The sequence below is a fragment of the Papio anubis genome, chromosome 20 (assembly GCF_008728515.1).
Source record: "Papio anubis isolate 15944 chromosome 20, Panubis1.0, whole genome shotgun sequence".
Taxonomy (NCBI): Eukaryota; Metazoa; Chordata; class Mammalia; order Primates; family Cercopithecidae; genus Papio; species Papio anubis.
In genome coordinates this window covers 44,402,830-44,419,177 of record NC_044995.1, presented here as the reverse complement: position 1 = coordinate 44,419,177, position 16,348 = coordinate 44,402,830, and the positions used below count along the sequence as shown (strand labels likewise).

At 50.5% G+C, this 16,348-nt stretch overlaps 2 protein-coding genes across 2 annotated transcripts in view; both read right to left on the bottom strand.

Annotated features, from left to right (window-relative positions):
• Positions 1 to 16,348, bottom strand: part of INSR (insulin receptor) — a 180,983-nt gene that overhangs the window by 97,083 nt on the left and 67,552 nt on the right. The window lies entirely within an intron of this gene.
• LOC101012699 lies at positions 13,282 to 15,289 on the bottom strand. Its single transcript, XM_009193318.4, is given in 4 exon segments — positions 13,282 to 13,644; positions 13,647 to 14,154; positions 14,156 to 14,183; positions 14,185 to 15,289. Coding segments are annotated over 4 exon segments (681 nt in total). The 5' UTR covers positions 14,235 to 15,289; the 3' UTR covers positions 13,282 to 13,549.

Below are 16,348 nucleotides of genomic sequence, written 5' to 3'. Positions count from 1 at the left end.
TGCACAGGCCACACAAACCGTCATAACCTTGACCAGCTTAAGAGAACAATTCTCAAGCCAGTGAGAAAACAACAGCTGTGGCTGGGCGCCGTGGCTCACACCTGTAATCCCAGCACTTTTGGAGGCCCAAGTGGGTGGATTGCTTGAGCCCAGGAGCTCGAGACCAGCTTAGACAACATGGCAAAACCTAGTCTCTGCTAGGGATACAAAACTTAGGCCGGGTGCAGTGGCTTACGCAGGTAATCCCAGCACTTTGGGAGGCTGAGATGGGCAGATCATGAGGTCAGGAGATCGAGACCATCCTGGCCAACATGGTGAAACCCCATCCCTACTAAAAACACAAAAATACAAAAATTAGCTGGGCATGGTGGCGCGTGCCTGTAATCCCAGCTACTCGAGAGGCTGAGGCAGGAGAATCACTTGAACCAGGGAGTTGCAGGTTGCAGTGAGCCAAGATCACACCACTGCCCTCCAGCCTGGTGACACAGCGAGACTATATATATATAGAGAGAGAGAGAGAGACAGAGAGAGAGAGAGAGAGAGATACAGACAGAGAGAAGACAGACAGAGAGACAGAGACAGAGTCTTGCTCTGTGGTCCAGGCTGGAGTACAGTGGCACAATCTCAGCTCACTGCAGCCTCTGTTCTCGGGTTCAAGTCATTCTCCTGCCTCTGCCTCCCAAGTAGGGCTGGGATTACAGGCACCCACCACCACGCCCTGCTAATTGTTGTATTTTTAGTAGAGACGGGGTTTCACCATGTTGGTCAGGCTGGTCTCCAACTCCTGATCTCAAGTGATCCACCCTCCTCGGCCTCCCAAAGTGCTGGGATTACAGGTGTTGATCAAACTGTTCTTCATACAACCAGGTAATTCGGGAAAAATGGTCCCCTTGGGGTCTACTTGTTGGCTGGCTGGTTGGTTGGTTTGAAACAGGATCTCTCTCTGCTGCACAGGCTGGAGTGCAGTGGCACAGTCACAGCTCACTGCAGCCTCGACTTCCTCGACTTCCTGATTCTCCCGCCTCAGCCTCCCGAGTAGCTGCGACTACAGGTGCACGCCACCACACCCAGCTAATTTTTATATTTTTAGTAGACATGGGGTTCTTTCTGTATTGCCCAGGCTGGTTTTGAACTCCTGACCTCAAGAATTTCTCCCACCTCAGCCTCTCTAAGTACCAGGATGACAGGTGCGAGGCACTGCGCTGTCTTATTTAGCAATAAGCTAAATTCCGTTTTCAGGAGAGGATGCTGTCATCCAACTGCCGGTACAATCCAGGTAAGGATTTCACTCCATCCTCTGTGTTTTCCAAAGGAGCCGGCGTTGGAAAAGGACGTGCATTCCACCAAGCATTCTTAACGACCTGGGACTTTGGGGGTCAGGTAAGTTCCGGATTTTATTATTAGTAACAAATTTAATTAACTAACAACAACAAAAAGTGACCCCTCAGGAACCAAAACATGCACGACCGCATTTACACAGGGGCAGAGTAAACCACTCAACAGCTGCCTCTGCTCCCACAGACTGAAAGCTGCAGGGTCAGGGCCGGCAGCCGCGGACTAGGAAGCCGTCCCTGTCAACCCGATCTGGAACAATCCACAACGCTTATCAGGGGAGATACCCTGGGCAAGAGGCAACGAAAACACTCCTTCTGCCAAATAGAGCTTTGGAGGGAAGATCGGTTTGTCTGGGGCAGGACTGGGTCACGGGCTACACACCTTCTCCTTTTATTCTCACGAATTCAACACCTGGTAATGCTGGGGCTGTTTCTCAAGTCACAGACTCAGACTCTGGGGTGGATAATTCCCCCTTCACTGTTATTTTTTTTTTTTTTTTTTTTTTTTTTTTTTTTTTTTGAGACGGAGTCTTGCTCTGTCGCCCAGGCTGGAGTGCAGTGGCGCGATCTCAGCTCACTGCAAGCTCCACCTCCCAGGTTCACGCCATTCTCCTGCCTCAGCCTCCCGAGTAGCTGGGACTACAGGCGCCCGCCACCACGCCCGGCTAGTTTTTTTTTTTTTATTTTTTTAGTAGAGACGGGGTTTCACCGTGTTAGCCAGGATGGTCTCAATCTCCTGACCTCGTGATCCGCCCGTCTCGGCCTCCCAAAGTGCTGGGATTACAGGCTTGAGCCACCGCGCCCGGCTCACTGTTATCTTAAAGTAGCGTTTGTCAGCCTCAGGACTGGTGGTATTCAGAGCCGGATCTTCATCTAGGGTGGGGCCGCCTTGTACACTGCAGGGTGCTGAGTAGCATCCCTGGCCTCCGCCCACTCCATGCCAGGAGGATCTCCCCCAGCTTCCCCCGCCCCGGCCCGCTGTATGACAACCACAGATGTCCCCAGAAATATCCAGACCCACCCTAGGGTGAGAACCACCTGGTGAGCAAGACCCTTGCCAGAGCCAGAGGGAAATCATCAAAGCGGATGGGGCTGAAATGGCTGAGTTGATCCATCTGTCTGTTCATCAGGCCCTGATTTACAGCTTTGGGGGCTCCAGCACCCCACGCCCCTGGCTTCCCCACAGTCACACTGCCATTCTCCGTCATCCCTGGGACCCAAGCCCAGCAGTTCCCGCTCAGCTCCCACCTTGGAGACACATGTTGAATCCAACGCACATTCACCTGTCCAAGATTTGCTAAGGGTCTGGCATGTTTTGGGGGCGCTTCAACAGTGACAAGACATCGTGGACAGTGACCTCATGGTGCTTCCAGCCCAGCAGGCAGGCAGAATCAGAGAGAACATTTTTATTTTAATTTATGTTTGGGTTTTTTTGAGATGGAGTTTCACTCTGTCGCCCAGGCTGGAGTGCAATGGCATGATCTTGGCTCACCGCAACCTCCGCCTCCTGGGTTCAAGCAATTCTCCTGCCTCAGCCTCCCAAGTAATTGGGGTTACAGGCACCCGCCACCACACCCCGCTAATTTTTTGTATTTTTAGTAGAGACAGCGTTTCACCATGTCGGCCAGGCTGGTCTCGAACTCCTGACCTCAGGCGATCCACCTGCCTCGGCCTCCCAAAGTGCTGGGATTACAGGTGTGAGTCACTGTGCCCAGTCAGAGAGAAATTTCTATCTCCTTCTGTGCCACCCTCTAGCAGCCTCTTCAGCCCCGGACCCTCAGTGAATTCCTACAGCACACAAGGATCCCAGGCTGGCAATTAGAGTCCTTTTTCAGCTCTGTTTAAAATGTGAGGCTTAGAATAACAATGAAGATGCTTTCAACCACTACAGGGCACTGCAAGAACCCACCCTCCATAAAGCATGCAAAGAATGATTACGCAGCATTCACTTTCCCTTTGCTTCTCTCCCCAAGGAATGCTCAAAATAAATTCTCTCCTACAGGTCCTTTATTTATGGAGCCAAAGAGCATCTCAGAAGGATGATTTCTGCAGCAAAGGTTGCAAATCATTCGCACATCTTCAAAGTATTAGCGTCCATGGCCCAGTGCATGGGCTCCTCTATTTGTCTACGAAGAAAAGCAACATCTTCAACAACTCGTGACCAGCAGGGAAAGACTTTAGACAGGAAAAGTCAAATCACAAGTTAAAAAGTCAGAACTGGCTGGGCACGGTGGCTCACGCCTGTCATCCCAGCCCTTTGGGAGGGTCACGAAGTCAGGAGTTCGAGACCAGCCTGGCTAACATGGTGAAACCCCGTCTCTACTAAAGATACAAAAAGTTAGCCAGGCGTGGTGGTGCATGCCTGTAATCTCAGCTACTCAGGAGCCGAGGCAGGAGAATCGCTTGAACCCGGGAGGCAGAGGTTGCAGTGAGCCGAGATCGTGGGCGACAGGGCGAGACTTTGTCTCAAAAAAAGGAAGGAAGGGAGGGAGGGAGGGAGGGCAGGAGGGAGGAAGGAAGGAAGGAAGGAGAGAGAAATGGGACATAGACACTTTAACTTCCCAAAACCCAGACAGGTTGGCTGTTAGGCTGTGAGAAGTCTATGAACCAGCTTCTCAATAAATGCCTTCTAAGGATGGCTTTGTGATGAAGGTGTTTTCTCTTTGTGATTAAACTCCTTACCCATCTGAAGGGGGAAATTCCATTTAAGGAATGAACCAGGTATGAGAAGAGACCTTTTCCCCAGAGGGAGGCAGTGACCTCTTCTTTCCTCCCTGGGGCTCGGAACCTGTTTCTTCACACGTCCTCCCAGAACTCTAGTTCCCATTACCCGCTGTGCTGGCCCCTCCATAAACATTTGCTGAACAAATAAACCCACGACGGAAGGCAACAGAAACTTCAAGACAAGACGGCTGGGCCGCCGACCGCCTAACCGGAGGGAACCAGACGTTACCGTTTAAGTTAAAAGTTAAAAGCCTTCCCAAGGTCACCGAGCGAGGTCTGTCTAACCTGGCCTGAGGTCCTCATTCTTCTCTACCCTGTTTACCCAGGATGGAAAAATGACGTTCTCTGCTGGTGGACCGGTTGTCCACGTGAGAGATTTCAACACAGCGTTTGGGAGTTTTAAACCTCCATCATCGGTGCAGCCCGAGGAACAAAATCAGGGACCAGGTATGCGTTAGGGGATTTGCAAATGCGGTCTAATTTCATCCACTCGATGGCCATAGAGGAAGGTGTGACGATGATTTATCCCTCTTTTTATAGATGAGGAAACAGAGATGTTCAGTAGTTCCAAAGGTCCTTCCCTTCCCTTTTTTTCTTCCCTTCCTTCCTTCTTTCCTTCCTTCTGTCCTTCCTTCTTCCCTCCCTTTCTCCCTCCCTTTCTCCCTCCCTCCCTTCCTCCCTCACTCCCTTTCCTTCCTTCCCTCCCTCCCTCCTTCCTTGTTCCCTCCCTCCCTCCCTTTTTCCTTCCTTCCTTCCCCCCCCCCTCCCTCCCTCCCTCCTTCCTTCCTTCCTTCTTCCCTGCCTCCCTCCCTTCGTTTCTTTCTTCACAGTCTGGCTCTGTTGCCCAGGCTGGAGTGCAGTGGTGCAATCATAGCTCACTTCAGCCTCGACCCCTGGGCTCAGTGGATCTTCCCGCCTCAGCCTCCCAAGTAGCTGGGGCTACAGGCACATGCCACTGTGACTGGCTAAATTTTTATTTTTTGTAGACAAAGGTCACACAGTAAAGAAGTGGAAGGACTGGGATTCGAACCCAGGACCACGGGCTCTGAGTCTGCTTGTTCATGGAAGCACCAGTCAGTTCAGGCGCTCCCAGGCCTCGCCCAGATGGTCAAATGCTTCAAACAAGGACACCAGGGAAGGTCACTGTTCCTCGTATTTATGCCCCTTGTGTCACTGTCTATATCTGGGGTTAAGAATCACTCCAAAAACACCACAATGATCTTCCAGACTGTCAATTCCAGCAGAGCAGACAGCCGTCCCCACCACCACCCCCTCCACCCACTCAGTCCTCTCTGGGTTCCACTTCAGGATGACTCGAAAGACAGAAAAAGACTCAAAGCAAAATGCCTAAAGCTTGGAAATGCCAGCAGCCCCTAAAAACTACTGAGCTTCTTTTTCATTTATTTATTTATTTATTTATTTAGGCTGGAGTGCAGTGGCATGATCTTGGCTCACTGCAACCTTCACCTCCTGGGTTCAAGCGATTCTCCTGCCTCAGTCTCCTGAGTAGCTTGGATTACAGGCGCATGCCACCATGCCCGGCTAAGTTTTGTAATTTTTAGTAGAGACGGGGTTTCATCATGTTGCCCTGGCTGGTCTTGAACTCCTGACCTCAGGTGATCCACCCACCTCGGCCTCCCAAAGTGCTGGGATTACAGGCGTGAATCACTGCACCCAGCCCCGAGCCTCCTTTTCTGATATCCTTCATTTCTGCTTCCTTCTCTGAACATATTTGAATCACAAAGCCCCGGCTCTGTTGGGAAATTCTGATGGGAATTGAAACAGGTTCCAAATCTCATGGTCTCACCTGAGGGAAAAGTGGCTAAGAAGATAGAAGCAAGCCGGGTGCAGTGGCTCACGCCTGTAATCCCAGCGCTTTGGGAAGCCAAGGCGGGTGGATCACCTGAGGTCAGGAGTTCAAGACTAGCCTGACTAACATGGAGAAACCCCATCTCTACTAAACATACAAAAAATCAGCCAGGTGTGGTGGTGTGCACCTGTAATCCCAGCTACTCGGGAGGCTGAGTCAGGAGAATCGCTTAAATCCAGGAGGCAGAGGCTGCAGTGAGCTGAGATCACACCATTGCACTCCAGCTTGGGCAACAGAGCGGGACTCTGTCTCAAAGACAAAAAGAAGATGGAAGTAACTGACTGTGACTCTGAAATCCTAAACAGAATATTGCATGGCATCTTAGACCACCGTGATGTGATGTGGCACAAATGAGACAGTCCCTGAACTCCCACTGTGTACCAGGCGTTGGGGAGAGGTGCATAGTAGCAGGATAGACATCCAGAGGGTAACAGGGAACCACAGGGGATGTCCCTGGGCTCTGGGTTCTAAAGTGCAGGTGCCTTGTATCCAGGGGGTCTAGGAAGGAACAAACTGCCACAATCTAAGGGAGCCACTGCAGGTGTCCCCAGAAGCCACAGCAAGGCCACCAGGATGCTGGGGCCCCGTGTCCACCTCTCACCAAGCCTGTGCTCCAACTCCTGTTGGCCCCTGGCTAGAGACCTGCCCAGAGGGGGTTTCCAAGCCCAGATGCTGGGTTTCTCACTGTATCCTTTTCCCACTGCTGCTGTCACAAATGCCCACAAATGTAAAACGACATACATTTATTATTTTCTCTTGCATCAGGATCTTACTCTGTTGCCTAGGCTGGAGTGCAGTGGTGCAATCATGGCTCACTGCAGCCTCGAACTCCTGGGCTCAAGCAATCCTCCCACCTCAACCTCCCGAGTAGCTGGGAATATAGATGTGTGTCACCAAGCCCAGCTAATTGTTTTGTAGAGATGGGGTCTTCCTATGTTGCCCAGACTGGTCTCAAACTCCTAGCCTCAAGAAATCGTCCCACCTTGGCCTCCCAAAGCACTGGCATTACAGGCATGAGCCACCATGCCCTGCCTATTTTCTCACGGTTTTGGTGGTGAAAAACCCAAAATGAGTCTTACACGGCTAAAATCAAGATGTTACCAAAGGTTGGTTCTTTCTGGAGGCTCCAGAGAAAATCCAGCTTTTAGGGCAGCCTCTTTATCTTGGCCATAGCACTCCGATCTCTTGCCTCCCTCTTTCCCTGAAAAGGGTCCCTGTGATGACATCTGGTGCACCAGATAATCTAGGATCATCCCCCATCTCAAGATCCTCAACTTAATCACATCTGCAAAGAGCCTTGTGCCAAGTGAGGTACCAAATTCACAGGTGACAGGGATTACGATGTGGGCATCTCTGGGGGAAGGGAAAGGCATCATTCAACCGACCACATTCACCCTTCCTGGTATTTTCCCCTCCCAGCCACAGAATGTTTCGGTAGCAGTCAGCGAGTGATATCTCTCACCTTTTTTTCTTTTTTTCTTTTTTTCTTTTTTTTTTTTTTGAGACAGAGTCTTGCTCTGTCGCCCAGGCTGGAGTGCAGTGGCGCAATCTCGGCTCACTGCAAGCTCCGCCTCCCGGGTTCACACCATTCTCCTGCCTCAGCCTCCCGAGTAGCTGGGACTACAGGCACCCGCCACCACACCTGGCTAATTTTTTGTATTTTTAGTAGAGACGGGGTTTCACTCTGTTAGCCAGGATGGTCTCAATCTCCTGACCTCGTGATCCGCCCGCCTCGGCCTCCCAAAGTGCTGGGATTACAGGCGTGAGCCACCGTGCCCAGCCTTCTTTCTTTCCTTTTGTAAAAACAAAACGGAAAAGTTGCAAGGGTGATACAAAGAGTTCTCACGTACCCATCACTCAGCAGAGGTAAATCCCCAGGAATGAAACAGAAGGCTACACCCAAGAATCTGCTGCTCAGAAGAGTCCTAAAAGCCCTCTCCACTGTGGGAGGATGGGATAGTGATGGAGACAGGAGAGTCCCTGCCTTGTGGTGGGGGAAGAGAGATTGCAAAATGGTGAGCAAAGAAATAAACACGTTCTGCCTCCGTAGGAAAACACAGGGGGAAGGGGAGAAATTCTGATACCCCCAGGGGTCGCTTGGCAGTGTCTCGGAGACATTTCTGGTTGTCGCAACCGGTGTGGGCTGGGAGTGCTACTGGTATCTAGTGGGGAGAGGCCAGGGATGCTACTAAACACCCTAAAATGCCCAGGACAGCCCCCACCGGAGAGACTAATCCAGCCCCAAATGTCCTCAGTACTGCGGCTGAATAAGCATGGAGTGAGGAAATTTCATCTAAGAGAAATCAAATCAGTTGCCTAACGTCACCCTGCTCAAAAGGGGCAGACCTGGGGTTAACAACCATGGGTTTTTCTCAGAGATTCTGCACACTGAACTTCTTGCCTCTTGTTTTTTTGTTTTGTTGTTTTCTGTTTGTTTGTTTGTTTTTATGAAACGGAGCCTCGCTCTGTTGCCCAGGCTGGAGTGCAACGGTGCGATCTCCACTCACTGCAACCTTCGCCTCCTGGGTTTAAGTGATTCTCCTGCCTCAGTCACCCAAGTGCCTGGGATTACAGGCACCCGCCACCACATCTGATTAATTTTTTGTAGAGGTGGGGTTTCACCATGTCAGCCAGGCTGGTCTCCAACTCCTGACCCCAGGTGATCCACCTGCCTTGGCTGCCCAAAGTGCTGAGATTACAGGCATGGCCCAGCCCTTGCCTGTTGTTTGAGCAAAGATAATCTGAGGAAATCATATGAGGAAGGATCACAGGGAAAAGCATGTAGGTAGAGGGAACAGCAAGTGCAGAGGCTTAGAGGCAGCAGGAAGGCAGCCAGTGAGCTCCAGCCAAGGGTCCCATGTCAGAGAAGTAGGCAACTGGCTTGTTGGTGGCAGCAAAAAAGGCATGAACCATTCTCTCTTCTGCACAGCAGTCACTCTGTGTGTGGTTTTCAGACATATTTAAAGTGGATTTTAAAAACAAACACACACAAAGGACTTGCAGTCCAACATCTGAGTAGGGGCTTTGTTAGGCTTCCCAGGACCTGGGGAAATTACCCAGGATCCAGGATCAAACTGCAGGGGTGTCTGTTGCAGGGACCAGATATATCACTCTCTCCTGACCACAACCTTCCCCACCTCTACACTGGCCTTTGAAGCTCTGGGCTCCAGTTACTTCCACTGACCACCCCCAGGGCTGGAAACCATAGAGGGGAGTTCTGAGGCTCTCTGGGCTTCACAGGTTGCTTTGATTGTCATGCCTTGGATTAGCAAGACCTCTCTCCGTTTGTGAGAACAGAAAGCTGTTATACAGAGAGAGAGAGATAAAGGAGGGAGGGAAGGACGAAAGGATGGAAGGAAGGAAGGCAGGAAGGAGAGAGAGAGGGAGGAAGGAAGGAAGGAGAAAGAAAAAAGAAAGAAAGAAAGAGAGAGAGGGAGGGAGGGAAAGGAGGGAGGTAAGGAAGGAATGAGGGAGGGAAGGAAGGAAGGAAGCAAAGAGAAAGAGAGAGGAAGAAAGAAAAGAAAGAAAGAAAAAAGGAAAAGAAAGAAAGAAAACAGAAAGAAAAGAAAGAAAGAGAGAGAGGGAGGGAGGGAAGGAAGGAAGGAAAGAAAGAGAAAGAAAGAAAAAGGAGGGAGGAAGGAAAAGAAAGAAAACAAAAAAAAAAAGAAAAGAATGATTGCTGGCTCATTTAACTAACAAGTCATAGGACAAGCATGCTTTCAGGTATAGCTAGATCCAGGTGTCAAAGGATGTCATGGGCACCCCATCTCTCTCCCTTTCCTTGTCTCAGTCCTGCTTCCTTCTATGGTGTCAGAAGTCTGAGACAGGTGGTCTCTACATGGTGGCACCTGGATTATAGCTTCACAGCAAGGAAGATCTAGCAAGGAAAGAATCTCTCTCTCAATCACTCCCACCAACGTCCCAGAACTGAATCTTATGGAACCCTCTGGGGTCACATGCCCACCCCTGAACCAATCATGGAGGCTAGAGGAATTAAGAAAGCTGATTGGCCCAGTCTGAGTCCTGTGCCTTCCCCTGAGCCAATCATAAGAGTCTGAAGGAATAAAGGAAGCTGGCTCTGGGAATAGAGTCCGCACAGTGAGGTCTGAGTGGCTTCCCAGGCAAAATATGATTCTAACCCATGCAAAATCTGGTTCTACGTCCAGGAATGCTGAGTAGGCACATCTGAATGTCTCCTCTCCAGAGATGAGTACTCTTGTGTTTGCCTCCTTTTCAAGTTGCTGGCAAAAGTGAATCCTATTTTTTTGTTTTATTTTATTTTTCAGCCTCCCTCTGTCGCCCAGGCTGGAGTGCAGTGGCACGATCTTGACTCACTGCAACCTCCGCCTCCCGGGTTCAAGCGATTCTCCTGCCTCAGTTTCTCGAGTAGCTGGGGCTACAGGTGCGCCCCCACGCCTGGCTAATTTTTGTATTTTAAGTAGAGACGGGGTTTCGCCATGTTGGCCAGGCTGGTCTCGAACTCCTGACCTCAGGTGATCCTTCTGCCTTGGCCTCCCAAAGTGCTGGGATTACAAGTGTGAGCCACCATGTCCAGCCGCGAATCCTATTTTTACAACTTGTGCCAACTCTAGGTAGGTTCGGTCTTGTTATGCCGATTCGAAAAACTGGGACTAACAGAGCATATGTTATGCAGTGACCAAGAAAATTAAATAAAATAATAGATATCAAACACACTTAGCACAGGGTCTAGTATTTGGTAAGCCCGCCACACATCGGCCATTATTATTACTGTATTTTAAATTTTACTGGTAACATAATAGTATGATTTGAGTATTTGTCCCCTCCAAAACACATGTTGAAGTGTAATTCCTCATGTGGCAGCACTGAGAGGTGGGGCCTTTAAGAAGTGATTATGAGGGCTCTGTCCTCATAAGTGGATTAATCCATTCATGGATTAATGGTTTATCATAGGAGTGGAACTGGTGGTTTTATAAGAAGAGGAAGGGCGACCTGAGCTGATACTCTCAGCCCCCTCGCCATGTGATGCCCTGCTCCCTGTCAGGACTCTGCAGAGAGCCCCCAGCAGCAAGAAGGTCCTCACCAGGCTGGGCGCGGTGGCTCATGCCTGTAATCCCAGCACTTTGGGAGGCTGAGGCAGGCGGATCACTTGAGGTGAGGAGTTTGAGACTAACCTGGCCAACATGGCGAGACCCTGTTTCTACTAAAAACACAAAAATTAACCAGCCGTGGTGTTGCGCACCTGTAATCCCAGCTACTCGAGAGGCTGAAGTGGGAGAATCTCTTGAACCCAGGAGGCAGAGGTTGCAGTGAGCTGAGATTGTGCCACTGCCCTCCAGCCTGGGCAATAGAGTGAGACCCTGTCTAAAAAAAAAAAAAGAAGAAGAAGAAGAAGAAGGCCGGGTGCAGTGGCTCACGCCTGGCCTCATGCTCACCGCGCCCGGCCAGTTTTTTTATTTGTTTAGAGACAGGGTCTTGCTACATTGCCCAAGTTGGTCTTCAATTCCTGGCCTCAAGCGATCCTCCTGCCTCAGCCTCCCAAAGTGCTGGGATTACAGGCATGAGCCACGGCGTCCAGCCTGGCTTCCCTATTTGGCAGTGATTAGGTCCACTCCTTACTCTTGGTGAAGGAAACAGCTAAGTCCTTGGGGAGGGCCAGGCTGGAGGTAGCTACACTTCCTTAGAGGAAGCTGTAGGTATAAGGAAGCCTGCTGACTCCAGGGACAGGGAGGCCAGCTCCCTTGCAAAAAAGGCAAAGAGGGGCTGGGCGCGGTGGCTCATGCCTGTAATCCCAGCACTTTGGGAGGCCGAGACGGGCAGATCATGAGGTCAGGAGATCGAGATCATCCTGGCTAACACGGTGAAAACCCGTCTCTACTAAAAATACGAAAAAAAGTAGCCGGGCGTGGTGGCGGACACCTGTAGTCCCAGCTACTCGGGAGGCTGAGGCAGGAGAATGGCGTGAACGCAGGAGGCAGAGCTTGCAGTTAGCCGAGATCGCGCCACTGCACTTCAGTCTGGGCGACAGAGTGAGACTCTGTCTCAAAAAAAAAAAAAGGCAAAGAGGGAGGCCAATGAAAAACTGGCTAAAACTGGCCAGGCACTGTGGCTCACGCCTGTAATCCCAGCACTTTGGGAGACCAAGGAGGGAGTATCACCTGAGGTCAGGAGTTTGAGACCAGCCTGGCTAGCATGGCAAAACACCATCTCTACTAAAAATACAAAAATTAGCCCGGTGTGGTGGTATGCAGTTGTAATCTCAGCTACTTGGGAGGCAGAGGCAGGAGAATTGCTTGAACCTGGGAGGCGGAGGTTGCAGTGAGCTGAGATTGCGCCACTGCACTCCAGCCTGGGTGACAGAGCAAGACTCAAAACAAACAAAACAAACAAACAAAAACAACAAGCTAAAACTAAAGAGGTTACCATGTGCCACACACTACACTTTATATATCACAAATTAATTACCTCATTTGATTTTCACCCAAACCAAGAAATGGAAGTATCTAGAGAAAGAAGTCCAGCATAAAGACACAAGGGAGCATTTTTGGAGATAACCATTGACAGAACTGAGTTAAAGAAAATTCAATCAGTGTCCAGGCTCTGGTGTAAAATTCTGCTTTTGGGTGAAATGTAGGGTGACCTGGGCACACTGTGATGGTCCTGGCTAACCAACAGCAGATGGGCTTTTGCAGAGAAAATCCAGGGCCCTGTGATGAGTTGGTCACCCTAGTGACCCAATTTTAGCCTCCAGATAATAGCTTCTGGCCAACTCTAAGAGGATCAGGAAGGCAAGGTTAGCACAGACTGTGCTTCTTCTTCATTGAACTCCTATTCAACCTTCAAAACCCAGTACAAAAATTCCCTTCCTCTGTAAGGCAGAGTATAGCAGGAAAAACTAGGGTTCTGAAGCCAGAGAGACTGTGGGTTCAAATCCTAGCTCTGTGAAAAGGTTGTTATGAGGACCATGTGCCTGGGAGACAATGCATGCTCAGTAACTGTATACAGCTGGTGCTCAATAAATAGTAACTTGTGGATGTTCCCATGTGCTTCAAAGCCCTTAACCTGATGGATGTTACTTATTAAACCCAAAATTTCCCATCTTTCCTCCTCTAAGCCACCAGAACAGACTGGAACACAATTTTTTTTTTTTTTTTTGAGACGGGCGGAGTCTCACTCTGCCACCCAGGCTGGAGTGCAGTGGCGTGATCTCGGCTCACTGCAACCTCTGCCTCCTGGGTTCAAGCCATTCTCCTGCCTCAGCCTCCCGAGTAGCTGGGACTACAGGCGTACACCACCACGCCCAGCTAATTTTTGTATTTTTAGTAGAGACGAGGTTTCACCATGTTGGCCAGGCTGGTCTCGATCTCTTGACCTCATGATATGCCTGCCTCAGCCTCCCAAAGTGCTGGGATTACAGGAGTGAGCCACCGTACCAGGCCAGTTTTTTTTTTTTTAAGACAAAGTCTTGTCACATGCGCAAACCAGTTCATGCAAATCTCCGTTTCAGTCTTTCTCCCTCAACCTCAAGCCCTGACACCAAGCAGGGCTGTTTTTCCACTTGGCTTTTCCTCTGCCAAGAATTTCTCCAGAGCACAAACAGAGGCGTGCAGTGAAGTAAACACGGGAAGCTCTGAAAACCCATTCACGGGCAGCTCAAAGGTGTCGAGACATCAGGGTGTGTGGCCGAGCTTTCCGCCATGGGGACAGCGAGCCTCCACGAAGCCGAGGCGACTTCTGACGGCCCCGCTCCAGATGACCAAGCCACATCTCGACCAGAGGAAGGAGAACACACAAAGAAAGACAGTGTCTCTGCCGGCGGGCGATGGTCCAGGCAGTGCACCCTGGGCGAAGGCGCCAAGAAGCCGTAAGATGTGCGTCCCGAGGAAATGCACTGTGGTTATAAATACAGCAAAGAGTGTTTGGATGAAGCTGGTGTCTGAAAGTGGAGATGGTCCTGGCTAACCAACAGCAGGTGGGCTTCTGCAGAGATCATCCAGGGCCCTTTCCACAGAGACCTGCGGCTGTAAGGAAGTCCCCCAAGCCCCCATTAAATATCCAGGTTCTCCTTGTCTCTAAATTAACTGGCTGAAGAAAACTTGGTCCAAACTGCATCAGTGGTGGGGGTGGGGGAACAGAGGAAAGAAAAGGGGATGAGACAGGCAGACAGACAGACAGACAAACAGAGACAGACAGGGAATATCCCATCAAGGCAGCAGGGCAGCAGCAAAGCGGAGACAGGAGAGAGGAGGGGAGAGGGGAGGCTGTGGCCACATGCTATAACACTTACAGCTTCCTATGCACCCAGCACTAGTCCAATTATTAACCATTTATTTCCCCCAACAATCCTAGATGTTACCATTTTACAGAGGAGAAGACTGAGGCACAGAGAGGTTCAGTAACCTGCCCATGGCCACACAGCTATTGAGTTACCGAGCCATAAGAAGATGCTCGCTCCATCAGTGTTACTGTGGGCCAGTTGCCATCATGGGCATAAGATGATTCTTCAGGGAGAAACGCCGAGGTTCCCCTTCCCTGACACTTTCTCCAGATCAGCTTAGAGATGCCTGAGTGCCTGGCCCGCCCCCACCCCCACCACCACCAAGCCAAAATGCTTGAGTGACACCTTCTGATTCTCCAGTATACCATGTCACCAATTAGGTGTTTCACGAGGGGCTTCCAAGAGAGAAGGACCTGTCTGTTTTCTTCCCTGCGGCTATGTCCTGACTTCCCAGCCCAGCACTTGCGTAATACATAAACCCACCCTCATTACATGACTATAATCGTATTCCCCCAGATTCCTTGGTCCACTAAGACTAGGGACGTGGTTTTTGTTGGTAGCACTGCAGTGTCAAGCCACAGAGCCATTTGGCTGATGATAGGCTCTTGGTTTCCATTCCCCATCCCCTCAAAAAAAGAGCAGAGAATAACTGCAGAGTACCCCTCACCCCCATTCCAGCACCCTGGTCCAGGGGTCCTCAAATGGAGGCGATTCTGCTCACCAGGAGACACCCAGCAGTGTCTGGAGACATTTGTGTTTGCCATACCTCAGGGGCGGCGCTCCTGGCATGGAGTGGGTGGAAGCCAGGGATGCTGCTCAGCACCCTGCAGTGCCCAGGATGGCCCCACCCCAGAGAACAATCCAGCCCCAGTGTCCACCGGACCCAGGTGGAGAAACCTCGTCCCAGAATGGGAAGCCCCTCTTCTCCACCACATCAAAGTGAAGATGACAACGTCTCTGAGTTTGACGCAAAGTTAGGGGGAAGTCTCATTTTGCAAATGGCTGACTCTAACACTAAAAAAGGAAAATTAAAAATGTCTGAGGATCGGCCAGGTGTGGTGCCTCACACCTGTAATCCCATCACTTTGGGAGGCCGAGACAGGAGGATCACGAGGTCAAGAGATCGAGACCATCCTGGCCAACATGGTGACACCCCGTCTCTACTAAAAATACAAAAAAATTAGCCGGGCATGGTGGTGTGTGCCTGTAGTCCCAGCTACTCAGGAGCCTGAGGCAGGAGAATTGCTTGAACCCAGGAGGCGGAGCTTGCAGTGAGCCGCGATCACACCACTGCACTCCAGCCTTGCAACAGAGCGAGACACTGTCTCAAGGAAAAAAGAAAAAAAAAATGTCTGAGGACCAACTGCAGTGGCTCCTGCCTGTAATCCCAGCACTTTGGGAGGCAGAGGCAGGAGAGTTGCTTGAGCCTGATAGGTCAAGACCATCCCTGGCAACATAGTGAGACCCCATCTCTACAAAAAAATGTAAAAATTAGCCAAGCATGATGGTGTGCACCTGTGGTCCCAGCTACTCGGGAAGCTGAAGTGGGAGGACTGCTTGAGCCCAAGAGGTCAAGGCTACAGTAAGCCATGATCACGTCACTGCACGCCAGCCTGGGCAACAGAGCCAGACCCTGTTTAAAAAAAAAAAAAAAAAAAGGCCGGGCACGGTGGCTCAAGCCTGTAATCCCAGCACTTTGGGAGGCCGAGACGGGCGGATCACGAGGTAAGGAGATTGAGACCATCCTGGCTAACACGGTGAAACCCCGTCTCTACTAAAAAAAATACAATAAAACTAGCCGGGCGAGGTGGCGGTCGCCTGTAGTCCCAGCTACTCGGGAAGCTGAGGCAGGAGAATGGCGTAAACCCAGGAGGCGGAGCTTGCAGTGAGCTGAGATCCAGCCACTGCATGCCAGCCTGGGCAACAGAGCAAGACTCCGTCTCAAAAAAAAAAAAAGAAAGAGAACCATGGGATGCAGGCAAAAAAAAAAAAAAAAGCCTGAAGGAGGAGGTGAGTCCTAGAAACAGCACGGTTTCATCTCAGTACACCCATACCCCAAACAGGTTTCCAAATTGCAAAAATGGCTGATAAGTTGTTAAAGCTGATGTAAAAACCAATGCCCTCCTCTTCCTGCCAATTTTGCTACTCTTGAGCAAGATCTCA